General features: G+C 44.2%; 1 protein-coding gene across 4 annotated transcripts in view; it reads right to left on the reverse strand.

Moving 5' to 3' along the window:
- Positions 1 to 16,023, reverse strand: part of LOC119223491 (ADAMTS-like protein 1) — a 69,245-nt gene that overhangs the window by 5,639 nt on the left and 47,583 nt on the right. For 2 of the 4 annotated variants that reach the window (XM_062561174.1, XM_037480820.2), the window contains exons 4-19: positions 13,066 to 13,111; positions 12,600 to 12,836; positions 11,317 to 11,443; positions 10,866 to 10,940; positions 9,728 to 9,885; positions 8,514 to 8,625; positions 8,253 to 8,391; positions 8,091 to 8,141; positions 7,805 to 8,009; positions 6,647 to 6,794; positions 6,474 to 6,558; positions 4,107 to 4,423; positions 2,691 to 2,820; positions 563 to 773; positions 287 to 466; positions 52 to 205 (exon numbers count right to left, since the gene is read on the reverse strand). In XM_062561174.1, coding sequence (XP_062417158.1) covers positions 52 to 205; positions 287 to 466; positions 563 to 773; positions 2,691 to 2,820; positions 4,107 to 4,423; positions 6,474 to 6,558; positions 6,647 to 6,794; positions 7,805 to 8,009; positions 8,091 to 8,141; positions 8,253 to 8,391; positions 8,514 to 8,625; positions 9,728 to 9,885; positions 10,866 to 10,940; positions 11,317 to 11,443; positions 12,600 to 12,836; positions 13,066 to 13,111 — 2,375 coding nt within the window. Of the gene's footprint in view, positions 1 to 51; positions 206 to 286; positions 467 to 562; positions 774 to 2,690; positions 2,821 to 4,106; positions 4,424 to 6,027; positions 6,559 to 6,646; positions 6,795 to 7,804; positions 8,010 to 8,090; positions 8,142 to 8,252; positions 8,392 to 8,513; positions 8,626 to 9,727; positions 9,886 to 10,865; positions 10,941 to 11,316; positions 11,444 to 12,599; positions 12,837 to 13,065; positions 13,112 to 16,023 lie in introns of those variants that run through there. The other 2 variants (XR_009955915.1, XM_062561176.1) reach the window with 2 other exon arrangements.

Here is a 16,023-nt window from a genome sequence, read left to right on the forward strand (position 1 = left end):
AAACAAATCAGTACATATGAATAGAATAAAGGGAAACAGAGGGTATCTTACTCTCACAGAGCCTGAGGGAGCATAGACGGATTCTAGTGGGCCGGGCCATCAGGGAACAATTTTCGGAGTCTACGGTCCTATGTCCCCCATCCTCCCCCAGTTTTCTGCAGACTGCTTGTAGCCTCTGAATCCCATTCCCACAAGTCACTGAACACTGGGCGAATGAATGATATTATAAGATATGGTATAACATTTTTAATTTTCAAAACCTTAAAAAAAGCAGGTTGGTGCCTACCTGGGACCAGTCCGTTGTCACCCATTGAGGAGGGCACTCTCGCTTGGCACAGGGCTGCTGGTTCACGGGGGTCTTGGAAGGGCAAAAGGTGTCCGGCAGCTCCAGGATGCTGCCATCTGCCAACCGCTGTTTGCACAGGACCTGCCTCCTTTGAAATCCACCAGCGCAGCTCTGGGAGCACTACAATTCACAGAGGCGCGCCAGTGGTTACATCGGGTAGTGTGCGCTGGGGGCCAGGCAGATATGCTGATGAACTTCCTGAGTCAGATCCTTTACCTGTCCCCAGTCCCGTGTGTCCCACATAGGAGGGCAGTCAAAGCGGTTACAGGCCTGGACGGGGCTGGGCTTTGGGCTGGGACAGTCTCCGTCCCTCAGGGCCTCGGTATTGTTGCTGTCCCGAGAAGGCCGGTGAGTGCATGCCACAGAGCGGGTCAACAGACCGACCCCACAGGTAGCAGAGCATACACTCCACTCCCCTGTGTCCCACCTGGGAGTCAAATGATGGTATGTCATGGTACGTCAACAATCCCCATCACGTTACTCTATTATTATTTTCACCTGGAAATGAAAGGTAACTGTACACAGGTTAGTTTTGAATTCGAAAAGGAAAGCTTCATAACTTTGAATCCTTTTTTTTTAACCCCTAAACTTTGCGGGTTCCTGATTTATCACCACTTTGAATCTTTTGCCTACATATGTAGCCCCATCATCCAATCATTAAAGAGAGCAGTCAGGAGTTCAGCCTGAGTGCATGATGTTTTTACATGATCCCATATGAGCACACTTGTGCAGACTCATGAATGTGTAAATTAATCAAAGTAAAATTCATGAGAGTGATTATGAGTGAAAAGGAAAAGGGTGACTTATGGAGTAAGATCTTGGCAAAGGGACATTAAGTCTCCCACTAAATTTTGTGATACGGGAGATATCCCTAAGGCGTAACTTCTTCAAAAGCATCTTTCTACGACCTCCTTCTACCAATATTAATTTTGTTGTCCAACTCAATTTCCCAAAGGGTAATGAATCCAGCTTCAAACTTTTCATAACACTTCCTGATCCCGATCTTGAATATGATGTGTCTTCTGTCCAATTCGTCGCTGTGCCTTTGAAGGCATCTAAAAGCTTTGGCTTTGAGCAGCGGTTTTGCTTCACGCTTGACAAATAACGTGATATTTCAAAGCTATTCATATTTACTCAAGGGTCCAAGGACTGAAACGAATTGGAAATGAAGCTTGTTTCTGGACCGCTGCTACACTCAATGCCGAACGCTATGGCCCTTCTCCCTTTGGAGGGAACAGTATCCAAAGAGTGTAGCTTAATATGGGAAGGTTATGTGGCCTCGGGGAGGGAGGAGAGGGCCAAAGGAAACAGGTCCAATACAGCGTTTGTTGTGCCTGAAAACAAGACTCGATGCCTGGAAAAACAGAGAAGGGCCGGCTGCAAGCCTCTGGGTCTGAGTGTGAGTGGTGGAACACCGACACTGTGCACGGTGTTAACTTTAAACGTGCGGCCTACCGCAAAATCCACTCACCGTTTAGCCATGGCTCGGTTACATCAAACACCAAGCCTTTATGCCGTTTGACCTTTTGCGAATTTCATTTTGGGGAATTTTTGTGCGCTCACTCTTTTCCTTATTGATGTAAAAACTAGATAAACCTTTCAAGAGGATGCACATTCTCAATTTTAATGATTAACAGGCTTTCTGTTTTAGTATTCCCTCAAGACAAACGTTACATTGCTAACCCCTTTTGATAAGTGGCAAATATGTTTATCTTAATTAATGTGTGATCACAAAAAGGTTCTTTCTACAAAGCGTATACGCTTTTTGTTGGAGTAGCTTTTCAAAACAGCATAAACTACGTCAGCTATATTTTGTGCCTGATTCTGACCAGGTTTTGCAAGTCTCTCGTTTGGCTTCATGTCCTGCTATGATAAAAGCATCCATCTGTCATTCAGCTTCAGTATCGATAGGACCCAAGGGGCCTGAATGTGAACGTAATTGGCCCCGATGATATAAACTCAGATGGAAAAGGTGGTGGATTGGAAGGATTTGAATTGTTTTGAACACAATAAGTGATTAGTGGAGATTAATTGATTCAACTAGTGCAGGTTTTTTAGTTTTTTTTTTTAGATTGACTGAAAGTTAAGCAGTTCCAGGTGTAGAAGCGCTCTGGAAAATAGTACACTTATGTCCCAACTCCCTTTATTGCATATTTTGCTGGGCTACAGTCTTGGCAAACTAATCAAAAGCAGAGCCAGTTTTCAATCCTGTTTTTAATTAATATTTTCTTTTCTTGAATGCAGCCCAAGCCATTTTGTTTTCCAAAACACAACTCCAATTTGAAACCTGAAACCGAAAGTCTAAATGGTAAAGATGTACAGAGTGTCCGTGTTTTGCCCTTACCTGGGTGGGCAGGGCTGGGTTCTGCAGTCCTGCAGGAGTTGCGGGGGGCGACGGGAGCTCACACACAGGCTCTGGTCCGCTGCCTCCCTGGTCTGCTTGTTCAGACAGATGACCACAGCCTCCTGCACACCTGGAATTAAGCAGCGCCGAGTCAACACAAGGGATGTTCAATCATCGGTGCTGTTGATATAAAAGCTGTACCACGTCTTACAAACACACCGGGCCCTTGTTAAGCGTTTCTTACATGTTGAATATTCTGAATATTACAAGCAACCACAGCAAAAGCAACACAGATTTCAGGCTCCTCAATGAGCGCAAGCAGGGATTGTACTTAGACCTAATGAGCATCAAAAGAGTGCAGCGGGCCGCTCAGGCTCTGGCCTGAACTACGGGCATCTCAAAGGGTGCGACGTCACGCTCGCCGTAAAAGCAACGTGACATTAATCCCCGGGTCTGCTTCGAATGTTGGGGACAATAACAGTGAAGCAGGCCCTTCAAACGCCACATAGTGTGATGGTCCACCGGAGCGCTGCCCTCGGGGGTGTGTACGCGACATCTGATCCGCACTCTGTAATCATCCCTGAATGGGAGTTTGTTGGGTTTTGGTGAGCACACACACACACACACACGCACAAGCCTACGCCCATGTGCACACTGACACATTCAGGCGGACAGGCTTGGGTGTGAAGGTGGGGGGGGGGGGATGAAAGTGCATCGCAATGAATGTTGGCGGGATGTTTTTGGAGAGTTATCTCTTGTCTGGCACGGTACGCGTTAACGCCGTGAGATATGGTCAGATGACTTACTTCCACTTCAGACAACATTCTGGGATGGCTTTAGTCATCCACTGACACAAGGTCATCAGTTTACTGCTGTGACATTTATGTTTAATACAGCGCCTGGGACTGTGGGAGTGTGGTTTGCAAGATTTACAGTGACTGCACTATCATGTTTTAGCTCTATTAATGAATCATTCTCTCGTGGGTTTAATGTAGGATAGTTGTGCATGTTCCCCTGTGGTTGTGTCTTACTGACTCAGGTGATCTCCTGACTTGTCCTCTGGCATGTCATTTCTCATTTCTGGTTTTGGGTGAAATTTAATTTGGGCGAAGTGATGAAATTTGGTATTCACAGTCATGTTGCCCTCAGGTCAGGTCTGTTGAGCGCTTGACTTTCCATTTATAACTAAAACCAGGTCATCATTTTTCCAATAATTTACAGTTCAAGTCAAAAGTTTCTCATTAAATTCAATGAAAAAATGTGTCCTAACATTAAGACAAGTACTGTAAACCAAACACGTGCACAACTAAGACATTCATATCAGCCTCAGCTGTGCTTTATGTTAACTTTTCCACTTTCCTTTCTCATTCCATTTCTGTATTCTCTCATATTAAAGAGCTTAGTAATGATCCATACCTCCCCCACAACTCTCGGAGCACTCGGTAAACCCTTCATACTCCCAGTCGTGGAGTTCCTCTCTTTCGGGTGTCTCCCCTTCGCCTTCCTCTTCCCCCTCTTCCTCCTCTTCGCTTTCTTTTCCTTGGCCCAAAACACCAGAGCAAGGGGTGCGGTAGCAGGACTGACTCGTGGCAGGTTTCACACCCTCACACTCATCATCCGGCAGGTCAGCAACGCTTTGTGCGAAGGAGAGCAAGACCTGGCACCTGACGGCCCGGCGCTGGGTCCCGGCGCCGCAGGTCCGGCTGCAGGGCTGCCAGGGACCAGGGATGAAGCTGGAGAGGAGAGACGGCAGGTTTGAGAGAAACGGAAAGGCGGAAAGGAAAGGCGGTTACATTTTTGATGTGATTAGAATGCTTTCCAAAACCAGCAGTGCTGACTTGAAAGTATTAAGACAGTCAGAAAGTCACAGGTTTATTGTGCATTCCTCCTCTTTACAGATCTTTATCATTTACTGCTAAATTCATAAACCCACAGAGTAGTTATGAAATCCTGTCGTGCTGTGGGGAATTGTACAGCTGTGAAGCATTAGGATCAGTCATTCTTGGATAAACGGCTTTCATGCTCATCCTTCCTCAACTTAAAAAAAAAAATGGATCAGAGAAGGAAATACATGTAGATCATTGGCTTTCATGAAGGCCTGAAGGCCATCCAGGGTAGGGCGCGAGTTAAAGTCTAGAAACTGAACTGCCCATGGCTTCGGGAGAGCGTAAAATTAAGAATAAAGAATAAAAAAGTGTTAGGCAGAGCTTATGTAGCAGTGGGAGTGTCCCCCTTTTGAAATGTGTAGGTGTAAAGACCAAACGGCATTTGTTCCACATAGTGCACCTCTTTTGCACATGGCAATGGACCTGAGCATGAATACATTAGTGGAAGCAGCAAAAATATTCACGACATTCTGCAGCCAGCTGTAACAGCTGCAGCTGAATTTGCATTGGAGCACAGGAAAATCAAACAGTACATAGTGATTAACTACAAATCGTTTGAATTGAATGAAACAATTTGATTTTGCAAAGGGGTTTCTAATAGTAACTGTATTGAGAAAGTTGATATTTGACATTTGAAGCATATCTATTGCCTCTATATGGCTCTTAACGTATTGACAGCTAAAGTAATGAATTTAAATAGTAAGTAATTGTTTGCTGCTATATCAATATCGCATAGAGAACTCTAAAGAAATACCTAAATTTCCAATCAGCGCTCTAAATCCCTACAGTCTCTGGGTTTGTAAGACTACCAAAGAAGCTTCCTAAAGCATAGTTTTTCAGGGAACATGTATCTCCTGGAGGCATCTATTAACATCTGCCCCAATGTGCAGGCATTCTTCCTTGGGTAAGCAGCCGGACCACAACACAAGAGCACCCTGCTGTTTCACAAGACGCCTCAATAAAGAGCTCATGATTACAGCCCTTCGTGACTGCTCAAGGACCCGCCGTGTTTTGGACAAACAAATGAATCACCGGCAGTCAGGCCTTGGAGCGAACCCACAGAAATGTGTATCTTCACGAGTTGTTGAAGTACATCTGTCGGTTTTAAAAACAAGTCGGGATTTCATTCATGAGCGGAAACGACACATTTTTGTGATATCCGTCCAAAGCCCCGTGGCAAAATAATATCAATTAAATCTGCATCAGTGGCAACGTCTTCTTTACTCACAGCGGGGGTCAGGTGAAAAAAGGCCCTTTCGGTCAAGCTGTGGAACATGAAGGTTCAATCTTTCAAGAAGTCGCACAGCGGCGGTTCAGGGCAGGCACAAGGTTTGGCAACGGAGGTGCAATAAGTCTAACGGGAATTTCCCTCTCTTTCCGTTCACGTCCGTAACCTGGCCCCATATGGTAGGCAGATATTGTTGTTGGCTGGTGAATGACTGCATATTATACACAGATATTTATGTGCTTTTTTTTTTTTTTTTTTCTCAACAGAGCAAAGTCATATGCTTTGGCATTAGTTTGGTGCTCCTTCCCTCCCACTCTCTCGCTTCAAAGATAAGTCACAGTAACAGATGTTTTGAACTGGCTAACATGGTCGCTAATACAAGTCATGCAAGACGCCGGGGGAGAGTCCAAACATGGTTCACCTTCAGAGGACAGCATAAATTAGTCAATTGATAAGTGGGACAAGAACATCTGGAACATCAAAGGGCTGCTGAGGTAATGCTGGTAGTCGGTGACTCAATGCTTTCCAACAATTTTTTTCCTCTTCCGCCATCAGCTTCCACTTTTGCCACACATAGCCTCACAAGGTGTATTCATCACTTGGATACGATGATAAACACCTCCTACATAGGAGCAAAGCGTAGCAGGGTTAATCATGACATGTACTCACGTTGGTTCCTCGGTAACACTGATCTCCTCCTCCAGCTCTATGGCCTGCTTTTGCCATACAGGTTTTGCCTCAACTGGGAGCGTGTCTGGTGAAGATATCGACCGTCAAAGGTTGAAAATCAAGAGAGAAGGTTCAAATAACTAAGCTTGACAAAATTAAAAATCGACACCCACCTATAGACTTATAACAAGGCACGGTCACCAGGCACTCCTCTTTGATGTGGGGTTTGGTGGTGGGGTTACAACCTCCAGCGTGTAGTCCTCTGTGGTCGATGCACAACACCACCCGGTAGCGCAGACCCTGACCACAGGTCACCGTGCACTGGGGGTGACAGCAGACTTCAGGAGATACAGTCTATGGATCACTGAGTGCGTTACGTCTCACTCCTACGGTTGCATCTCTTTGCTTGTGTTTGACAGAAAGCCCTCCAGTTACGGGAGGTAAAGAAAGAGACCTTCCAAAATCCCTGCAGCTTTCTGCTCAGGAGTGAACCGGTGCATCGCCGGCCAAAACAAGCATTTAAAGGCAAGTTTGCGAGGAAGAATGTACTAGGTAAACACCATGCCGGGTTTTTTCAGAGGGCCACAAATGTGACTCCTTGGGGCCTCTGTTTGTGCCTGAGTAACTCATGGCTCAAGGGGAAAAAATACCCGCGAGGAAGTTCTTTGGGATATTAAAAGGACTGTTCCAGAAGCAGCACCCCAATAAGCTGGATGTTTTATAAATATTTTATAAATAGTTTCAGAATACAGCACTGTTGACTTTTGGGGTTTTAATTAAAGCCTTGTTTGTTTAGGACAAGGACCTAGGACTGTCAAAGTGAGGTCAGCGGTGCTACTCATTCTCGCGCAGTAAGCTAGTGGGCTGACTGGAGCAGTCGCAAGTGCTCCTGTCATGTTGTAGAAGCTGATGGATGCCCGAAGACACACACAAAAAAAACAACACACCTCTGGTTGTCCGCAGAGTATATTTTTGTTTCTCCACAAGGCAATTAATCACACTTTTTTATTTTGTTAACTTCTTCTAACTCCGCGGGTCAATTAAGAACCTACGTGGTGGTTTACAAACGCAGAAGACAAATGAACCATTTGCTGGTATTTGACTTCCCAGGTGGCAACAGCTACAGAAACAAAAAGAGATTCTATGTACTTTTGGAAACCAGACGTTTCTATCCGAACTTTCTGAACAGGCTTCAGCCTCAGCGTGACCTTTGAACTCCCCTTTTTTCTCGGCTATATATTTGCTTAGTACTTTGTTGAGAACGAAAACCTGCGGTAATATTTCATAAACACTCCGAAGGTGATTCTAACGAGTCTAAAAAGGGCACCTACGGGCGACCACTCCTGTGCCAGCCAGGTGGGGCAGTCGAAGGCGTTGCACGGCTGCAGGATGGCTGTCTTCGGGGAGTAGAGGCACTTCCATTCCTCGGTGGGGGTGATGGTTCCCTGCATGTCTTCCTCCACGCATGACACAGAGCGACTCTGGATGCCCCCGCCGCAGGAGGTGGAGCAGGCTGTCCACGGACTGCTCTCCCATCTGACGTCACACAAGCTCAGTGGTGAGGTCACTCGTGGACATGGAAGAAAGTGAGTTTGTGAGTTTTTATTTCGTACATACCGAGGCAGAGGGTGGTACAGGTCGTATGGCATGATTTGCTTGTAGCCGTCGCTAAAAAGGAAGAATCAATTACGGAAATTTAGAAATATACATAAATATATAAGCTGCTGTTGACTTTTCCTATAAACAGTGAGTGGGTGAATTGAGTCGTTTGTCTCTAACCTGGCCAGACAGGGTTCCATGTTGCACTCCTGCAGTTTTGGTTTTGGTTTGACGTTCTCTGGGTAATAATGGCAATACTGATCCACAACCACTCGGCTACTCCTAAGGTCAAAGCACTCGGCGGAGGTCAGCTGGTACCCTGCGGAGGAAAAAAAAAAAAAGTCAATGAAGCATTTGTCAAAGATGTTTTCATTCATTCATCTCGTTTTAGTCCCACAGTTTGCTTAATCCCCAACGTGAGCAGTGCAACGCCATGCTTACCTCCACCACACGTGACCGAGCAAGGGAAGAAGTCGGTCTCTCTCCAGCGGTGGATTATGGGCTGGTAGTAGATGTACTGGACCACACTGTCTGCTCCACTGGCAAACTGCACCTGGAGAAACAAAGTTCACGGTGTCCCCAACAAATCCTTTCACTATTTTTGCTATTCAGACAGACTTTCATTTAATCATAAAGGGCCAAAATGAAGATGAATATAAATTGTTTGACATTTTGGGAAATGCAGGAAAATCAGCGGTAGTCCCACGTAATTATGCGTTTTCGACTGGGTGAGGAAATAAAACATTGTTTACACGCAACTACAATTTAAACCCCAGCAAGTTTTGGTGTAACAGAGACATTTATGCACTGCTGCCAAGCTAGTCAGCAGCTCAGTGACACAGCAAATTCCCCATATTATCTCATACACTACACTACTACACGTAGATAGAATCAGACTGTATTTGGTGTGGGTTTGTTTCAGAGTATTTCCGCCCACTAGTGGCCATTGAGCTACAATTATGCAGGAAGGAAAACAGAACGCCGTTACACAAAGTAAAAGATAAATGCCCAGGATTTTGGTTGTCAAAACTGTCGTTAATACTCCCGCTGTAGATTTCAGATGTGCACGTACTGCTGCCACTCATTCACATGTTTACAGTGGAGAGACTGTCTAAGTCTGGCAACTTTTTAATGGGATTTTTCTTTCGTCAGGACTTTCCAGCGCTGCGATTCGAATGGGCTGTTTGCCTCGTAACAGATTAGAAAAATAATGCTTTTATTGCTTCTAAGATTTCTGCCTCCTGAATTCCCATTTATTGTCAGATCCTGACTTGTGTGTTTATGAGTGGGGGAGTTTTCACAGGCATTTCCTCTGTCCACAGCCTGTATAATTTTTTATGTCCTTTCACTGGCCCTTGTCTGGGAAAGTAAGCAGTAAGTGTGTGTGAGTGTAACGCATACACACTAAACCTATGGCCCACTACTGAACATATGAACGGAACTAATGTTGTGTTATGTTTAAAAATGTACTGCAAGTTAACCATGTGTGTTATGAATTTTCTTAAAGGTCCGACAATTCCACCATTAATCAAATACAAGTTTCAGAAATTTAAGCGGAAGGAAACGCAAGAGTTGGGTGATAAATCATATTAAACAAAGTAAACTTAATAAAAACACGTTTTGACTCGCTTGAATCAATATATTTATGCTCTTACTTTGACAGTGAAGTCGGCCCCAAGGGGGCCGGTGATTCTCAGGACCTCCTTATCTGAAAGTTTCTGGTAGTCCAAGGTGGTATTCTCCAGGTGGTACTGCCCTGATTTATCCAAGATCAGCTCACCTATTACTCCTTGTAGAGTCTTACTCTCCACGTCTAAAGAAGAAATGAAGTAGATGAGCACAATGGACACATCACTCGCAATGTAAATGTATAGGTATAGAAATTACAAAATTACAGATTTGTCTAAATGATAGTTAGAAGTTGCTGTTTAGATTTTTCATCATTCAAGCGCCAAGCGGAATGAACGGCAAATTAAAAGAAGATGCAATTAAAATGTCGAGGTACTCAAAGGATGACAGTCATTCATCCCAGACCTTCCGTCGGATCCAGTTGCACAAGAAATTACGGGGGAATAAGGTAGGTCTGCTAGGATGGCAGCACTCCACCAAACCTTTCCACTTCCCTTCAACTCTGGCCCATCGGGGTCAATGCGGACATTTAAACAAAAACAACGTGGGAACTCAAGAATGAGCAGTAACAAGCAGCACTCGCTGTGTGCGGCCAGATGGTTACAATTTGAGCGCCTTTGGCCAAAGAAGAAAGATGGAAGTATTTCATGAAAAATGTGTCCATTCAGAAAAAGAAGCTCTTTCGTCCTGTCTCTGTGAAAATTCTGTACACCAAAGTAACCCTATTTAGAGAGATGGACCATTTGTTATCAATTTGATCCGGTGGGGAGTTTGATTTCAGTACTTTTGAATTCGGTGTTATTCGCTGGAAGCCATAAACCAGTGCAGAGGGGAGTCATAACCACCACCTCTCTATATTTTCCTAAACTAGTTTCATAGCCAGCATTTATGAGAGAGCTCAAAATCTAATATATTCTAGAATAAAGTGTTAATTTTAGGTGGTTATTTGGGTGACGTATTCCTTATTATACAACGGAAAAGTAATATTCTTGTTGAATAACAAGTCTTTAAAACATAGTTTGACCCGCAGTAAAACTCCCAGAGTACATGCAGAATATTTGGGTTTATTGTGCAGGTATTTGGAAATAAAAAAACACTGCCAAATATAAATATTGTGTACAACTTTTTGGGATGGAATAACACCCTAGACCTACCAGGACTTACACAAGTGATCCGGGCCTTTCAGGACTAGGCGCACATGGCGACTCCTATAAGGGATGGCAGCAACTGTGTCCTCAGCTTCAGAGACAACGAGAGAGACAGAAGACAAAGAGAGACAAATAGCAAACCGTATCGATCAATACTTACAGGAATGAAGTCAACCAAATTCAAACTGGCCAAAGAAATACGTTTAGAACACACGCTGATTTGACGTTCAAGCCACTGAGGGTAAAATAAACAGTCAGATTATGTTGTTTCCTATTTCATTTTAGTACATTCATTATTATTTATATTGATTAAAACATATTTTGCAATTCCATCATTTTACTCCAGTGAATTTTTTGTAAAAAAACAAAACAACTTACATTCTCAGGCGTACGTATATATTAGATTCAGACATGACAACATTATCATAATCAATCATTACAAACAAGGCCTAAATTAAAGAACATACCTTTTCCTGAAGCATGCTGGGATTTGTAGTGCCCCCGCACCAATCTGCAAGAGGAGCCATCTCCATTGCAGACACCGCAGTTGTCCTCCTTTGCTGCGCTCCCCAAGTCATGATCACATCCTACAATCTACAATACAGAGGTCAACACATGAACGTAAAAAAATACTCCCCAAGCAATTTAAGGCAAACTGATTTCAAATTCACAGGTTAAAAAAAAAAAGATATTAAGAGAATTTGGAAAAGTTCTTAGGAGAAAATGTCTTCCTTCACACCATGTAAATATAATCTAATAATCCAAGAAACTCTCTTGGTTCTTCCATGAAGCACTCATCAGCATGAGTTGATCACGAGTTTCCCCAAAAATGTTCCCTCTTGTTTTTCCCAAAACATTACCTGCAACCATCCGTAGTTGATTGATGGGAGTTTTTACCCTTTTCGGTCTATAACCAGTGAGTTATAGACCGAAAGGGGTCCTTGGGTGTCTCTGCAGACACACAACGCCTCGAGACGTAATTTCATTCAACCGGAAGAGAATGTATTGTAATGTATTTCCTGGACTGACAATCAAAGTCCCAATCTCAATGGGACTTGATTTGGGAAGCAGATGGCACGACGTTAGCAATGTAACTCAATCTTGTGTCCAGGTTTTCTTGAATCATATATTTATGATTTATGATATTTAATCAAAATACACTGGAACGCATGTCAAGTGTGACCCAGCGATTCTATTGTTGTTTTGACAATAAATTGAAGTAATGAAAAAAAAAATATACTCTAATCTAGCAAGAAATTTCCTTTATGAGTGTTTATGGTTGAAGGTTTCTATGATTATCTCAAACAGGAGACTGTGAATCATCAATTATTTTGCTGGCAATTACAGTTTGGGCCAAAATATGTTTATTTATTCCTGTCATATTTAGTCTATATTGACTAGTGGTAGTTTCTGCAAAAATCTGATGTTTTTATGTTGCCTTACACTTTTAAATCAATACAGTTAAGTAGAGATTTCACATCTAAAGCGTTCTCCAAAACTGCATTCATTCAAATGTAAGCCTGTGGCTGTACTCAACCCACTTGAATGAGACTGGATACTGTACATATTCCAGCATTACATTAAAACAATTATTATCGTTTGGTTCCTGAGAAGTCTTGGGACCCCAAGATTGCTTAGCAGTCCAAACATTGAATACTCCTCTATTTTAACCCTCTAAAATGTTGTGTACAAATCCATATGTTGCTTCTCATGATGAAAAATGTAAAAAGTCTCAAATTCTTCCTCCTACCTGACAGACTCCGCTGATGCACATGTCCAAGGACTCGGTGTAACAGCGTGTCCCGTCCAGCACTTTGGGCGCCAGCTCCACCAAAAGGCCCGAGGCCTTGGCTTTGCACTTCAGAGTGCACGGGTTGTCTGGGTCGTTGTACACAGGCAGCCACTCGTGGTACTGACCCAGGTATCGCACGTCCGCATGAGCCGAACACTGCTGCGCACGGAAATCCCCTGCATCTGGAGGGCAGTCCTGAGGGTCAGAAAAATATAAACATTATTAACGAGGGGCATATCGCTACGGTGAATTCATGTAGCGGAAGGATTGTGGATACATGGGTATCCAATGGGTGCTGAAGCGCAACATTGTGATCTTATCAAACTACAGCAGAGGCAGATTGATGAGAGATTACTCGTAGTTGTAACAAAAGAAACGCTCAAAAGCTCTGCTGACGTCCCAAAGATGAGGTTGTCGAACCTACCACGTTGCTGCATGTGCGATATTTGATGTTCTGCCCTTCACAGGTCCTGCAGGAGAATGACACATGAACACATGGGTGAGCTGGTGAATGATAGTTATTGTCAAACCCTGAGGAACAAAGGCTATCTGCACAAAACAAAAATAAAACTGCATCAAATGGAGGGGGGAAAAGTTATACATTGGAAAAGAATCACGATAATTCTGCTTTGTCTTGGTGATCAGTCTTTACACAAACCGTTGCTGTACTAACCTGCAGTACTGCACATACAGTGATACAGCAGACCCGCTACGGCCTCCGAGCTACGTCTGCTCAACAGATTGGAGCAGTTTGAATCAAGCCGCTGTGCATGACAGTCTGCAGCGTCTGTGCCCAGATTACAAAGCTAACCGCTTATTGAATGTGAGGATTCCTTCGTGCTTTGATGCTGAGCGATGATAAACTATGGATAGTGACTATGATAGGCCAATTATTCGAGACCCGGCGGGAGCTAATCAAAGGGTATTCTTTGGAGTTTGGGAACTTAAGAGGAATTCCAGTGTCATCAGCCCTTAACTAATCTGGAATTGTGATTGGAGGGAACATCGCAGAATTTGGACTCGCGGATGAACGAGGGCTTGGGGATCTTTACAATATTTTTCCGGAGAACCGAGGGAAGGGGATGTGAAATGCGTGGCATGGAGAGAACATTAGCATCCAGACAGTCACTTGTGCCAAACCAGACGGGTCAGAGGGCTTAGAACCTACCAAGAGAGAGAGGCAATCGAAGACAAAGAGCTCAGAGACAGGTACCAAAGATCTAAATCAGTGGGGAAAAAAACAATATATAAACTTATCGTTAAAAACAATAAAGAGCAAAAGGGGATTGCGACAAGGAAGCAGAAGTAGAGCCGGGGCCAAACGCATTCACCATGGTGTCATCATAGGTTGGGAAAAAAAAACAACCAGAGCACACAACACATAACTCACAGACAACGACGCCGCGCCTCACTGAAAACTACACACAGGCCACAGACTGATGGACAACAAATTTGCAACTGTTCTGGTAGAAAATAGTAGTGGCAAACTCGTGCTACATGAGCTTTGCCACGACATTCATACTCTCCATATGAGCTGAAGTATGCTCTTACTGTGAGCTGTGCTCTTGATCAATTTTAGGAAATTGAGAGCAGCCGGGCCATCAAAGAAATCCAACATGAAGCACATCTACTTCTCTTTTCCCTTTGTCTACCAGCGAGTCAGTCAGTCCAACTCTTCAGTTCACACAGCGAGACGTCTCGGGCTATTATCGGCCCAGATTGCCGTGAAATTTGGATCATATGACCGCGGCGTCCGGAGGATGAATCCGAGGGGCTTTAACGACCCTCTGACTTCATCTTGCGCCACCAGCACATCAAAGTTTTCCCTTATCAGGTAAAATATTTCCACATTCACGGGATGGAATCGGAACAAAATTTGAAATGGAAATAGGGGTCGCAGATGACGTATCCTGACAAAGAAGTAATTACATGGAATAACCATTGGAACAGATATGTCCCCCTCCGAATGGAATCATTTTGGGGATTTTATACACACAGACGGTTGTTGCTGCTCAGTCTCACAGTGGAGGAGCTGGCTGTTTTTATTCCCGGGGAGTCAGAGGTGTAATCAAGGTGCCAGGCCCGAGTTAATTAGAGCAACCTAATTAGTCTTTGCCTTGGAGAAAATTCACTTTTAACTACCGCGCCATTTAAAGATAGATTTTAAACCCAGCTGTGGCACGGCTTTGGTGAAATTCCAAAGTACCACAGTCATTTAATGCCAAAGCCAGTCATTTCGGGCAAATCAGTGACCCAATTAAGAGTAAAAAACATGCTTACGCCACTTAACTTGTCCCTTTTTCTCCTGTCCTGTGTGACTGCTTCTCTTTATTCACTTATCAATGGGTTCCACGACTCCTTCATTTATTTCGACAAAGTCAAAATAATGTCACGGCCTCTTTTTATGAAAATAAACAATGAAAAAAACTCGTAAAAAAAAGAAAAAAAGGTTGAGCAGAGCTTTTTCTCGCCGCGACACCCAATCCATATGTCCACACATGCTCAAAATGCTGTTATTAATAACGGAGATTGTGATCAAGCGAGGGGACTAATGAGGGCTGGGCGATTTATGTTTAGTCTCTCTATATTGCCTTCCGGGGAGGTTGTGCAACTCTTGTGCGTTCCTGCATTAGCAGCGGGTCCCCGCTCCTCGTGTGTTTTGTGCGTGTGTTTGAAGAGCGCGGAGTTCGGAGAGTGGTTTGAAGGGTGTTGCGAGCCCGTTTCCAGCCTCTCTTTCCAAAGAGTCAGACACACACACACACACACACACACACACACACACACACACACACGCAGACACATAAGGGCCTTGTGCTGTGCTTTTTAATGACACCGTTTGATCTGCCATCCGGTTCCAGGCTCCTGCTCGCTCATTCCCACGCAGCGGCGGGCTGAGCTGGGATGAGGCGGCAATGGAGAGTCCTGCCATTTCCCCAAGAACCCCCCCCCCTAGTACATGAACGCCATCGGCAAACAACGTACGGGTTTGTAAACACACACCCGCCCGGACTTACATGAGACACACACACACACACACACTGCCTACAACTCATATGGAGCTCAAACCCCAAACACCTCTTAACACGTCAGTTGCTTTTACAGTCAGTAGCGTCCTGAGCCGTGCCTGACCACAGAATTCTGGGCAGAGCGAGAGAAATGCCTGCTGCTGATGTCATTAAACAAACTCCTCAAAAAGCTATTGACCTCAATGTTTACAGTGCAGCACATGGGGGGTCTGGCACTTTGAGCTTGAGGTTTTGACAGCCCTGTGCTTTTTAGCCCCGCTACACAGCGCCAGTGCGGACAGATTCATGTTTTTTTTTTTCTTTTTTCGGAGAACATCTCGATTGTGACCTCGGGTATGATCTGCCTCGTTTTGTCA

This window comes from Pungitius pungitius, chromosome 1 (genome assembly GCF_949316345.1).
Source record: "Pungitius pungitius chromosome 1, fPunPun2.1, whole genome shotgun sequence".
NCBI lineage: Eukaryota > Metazoa > Chordata > Actinopteri > Perciformes > Gasterosteidae > Pungitius > Pungitius pungitius.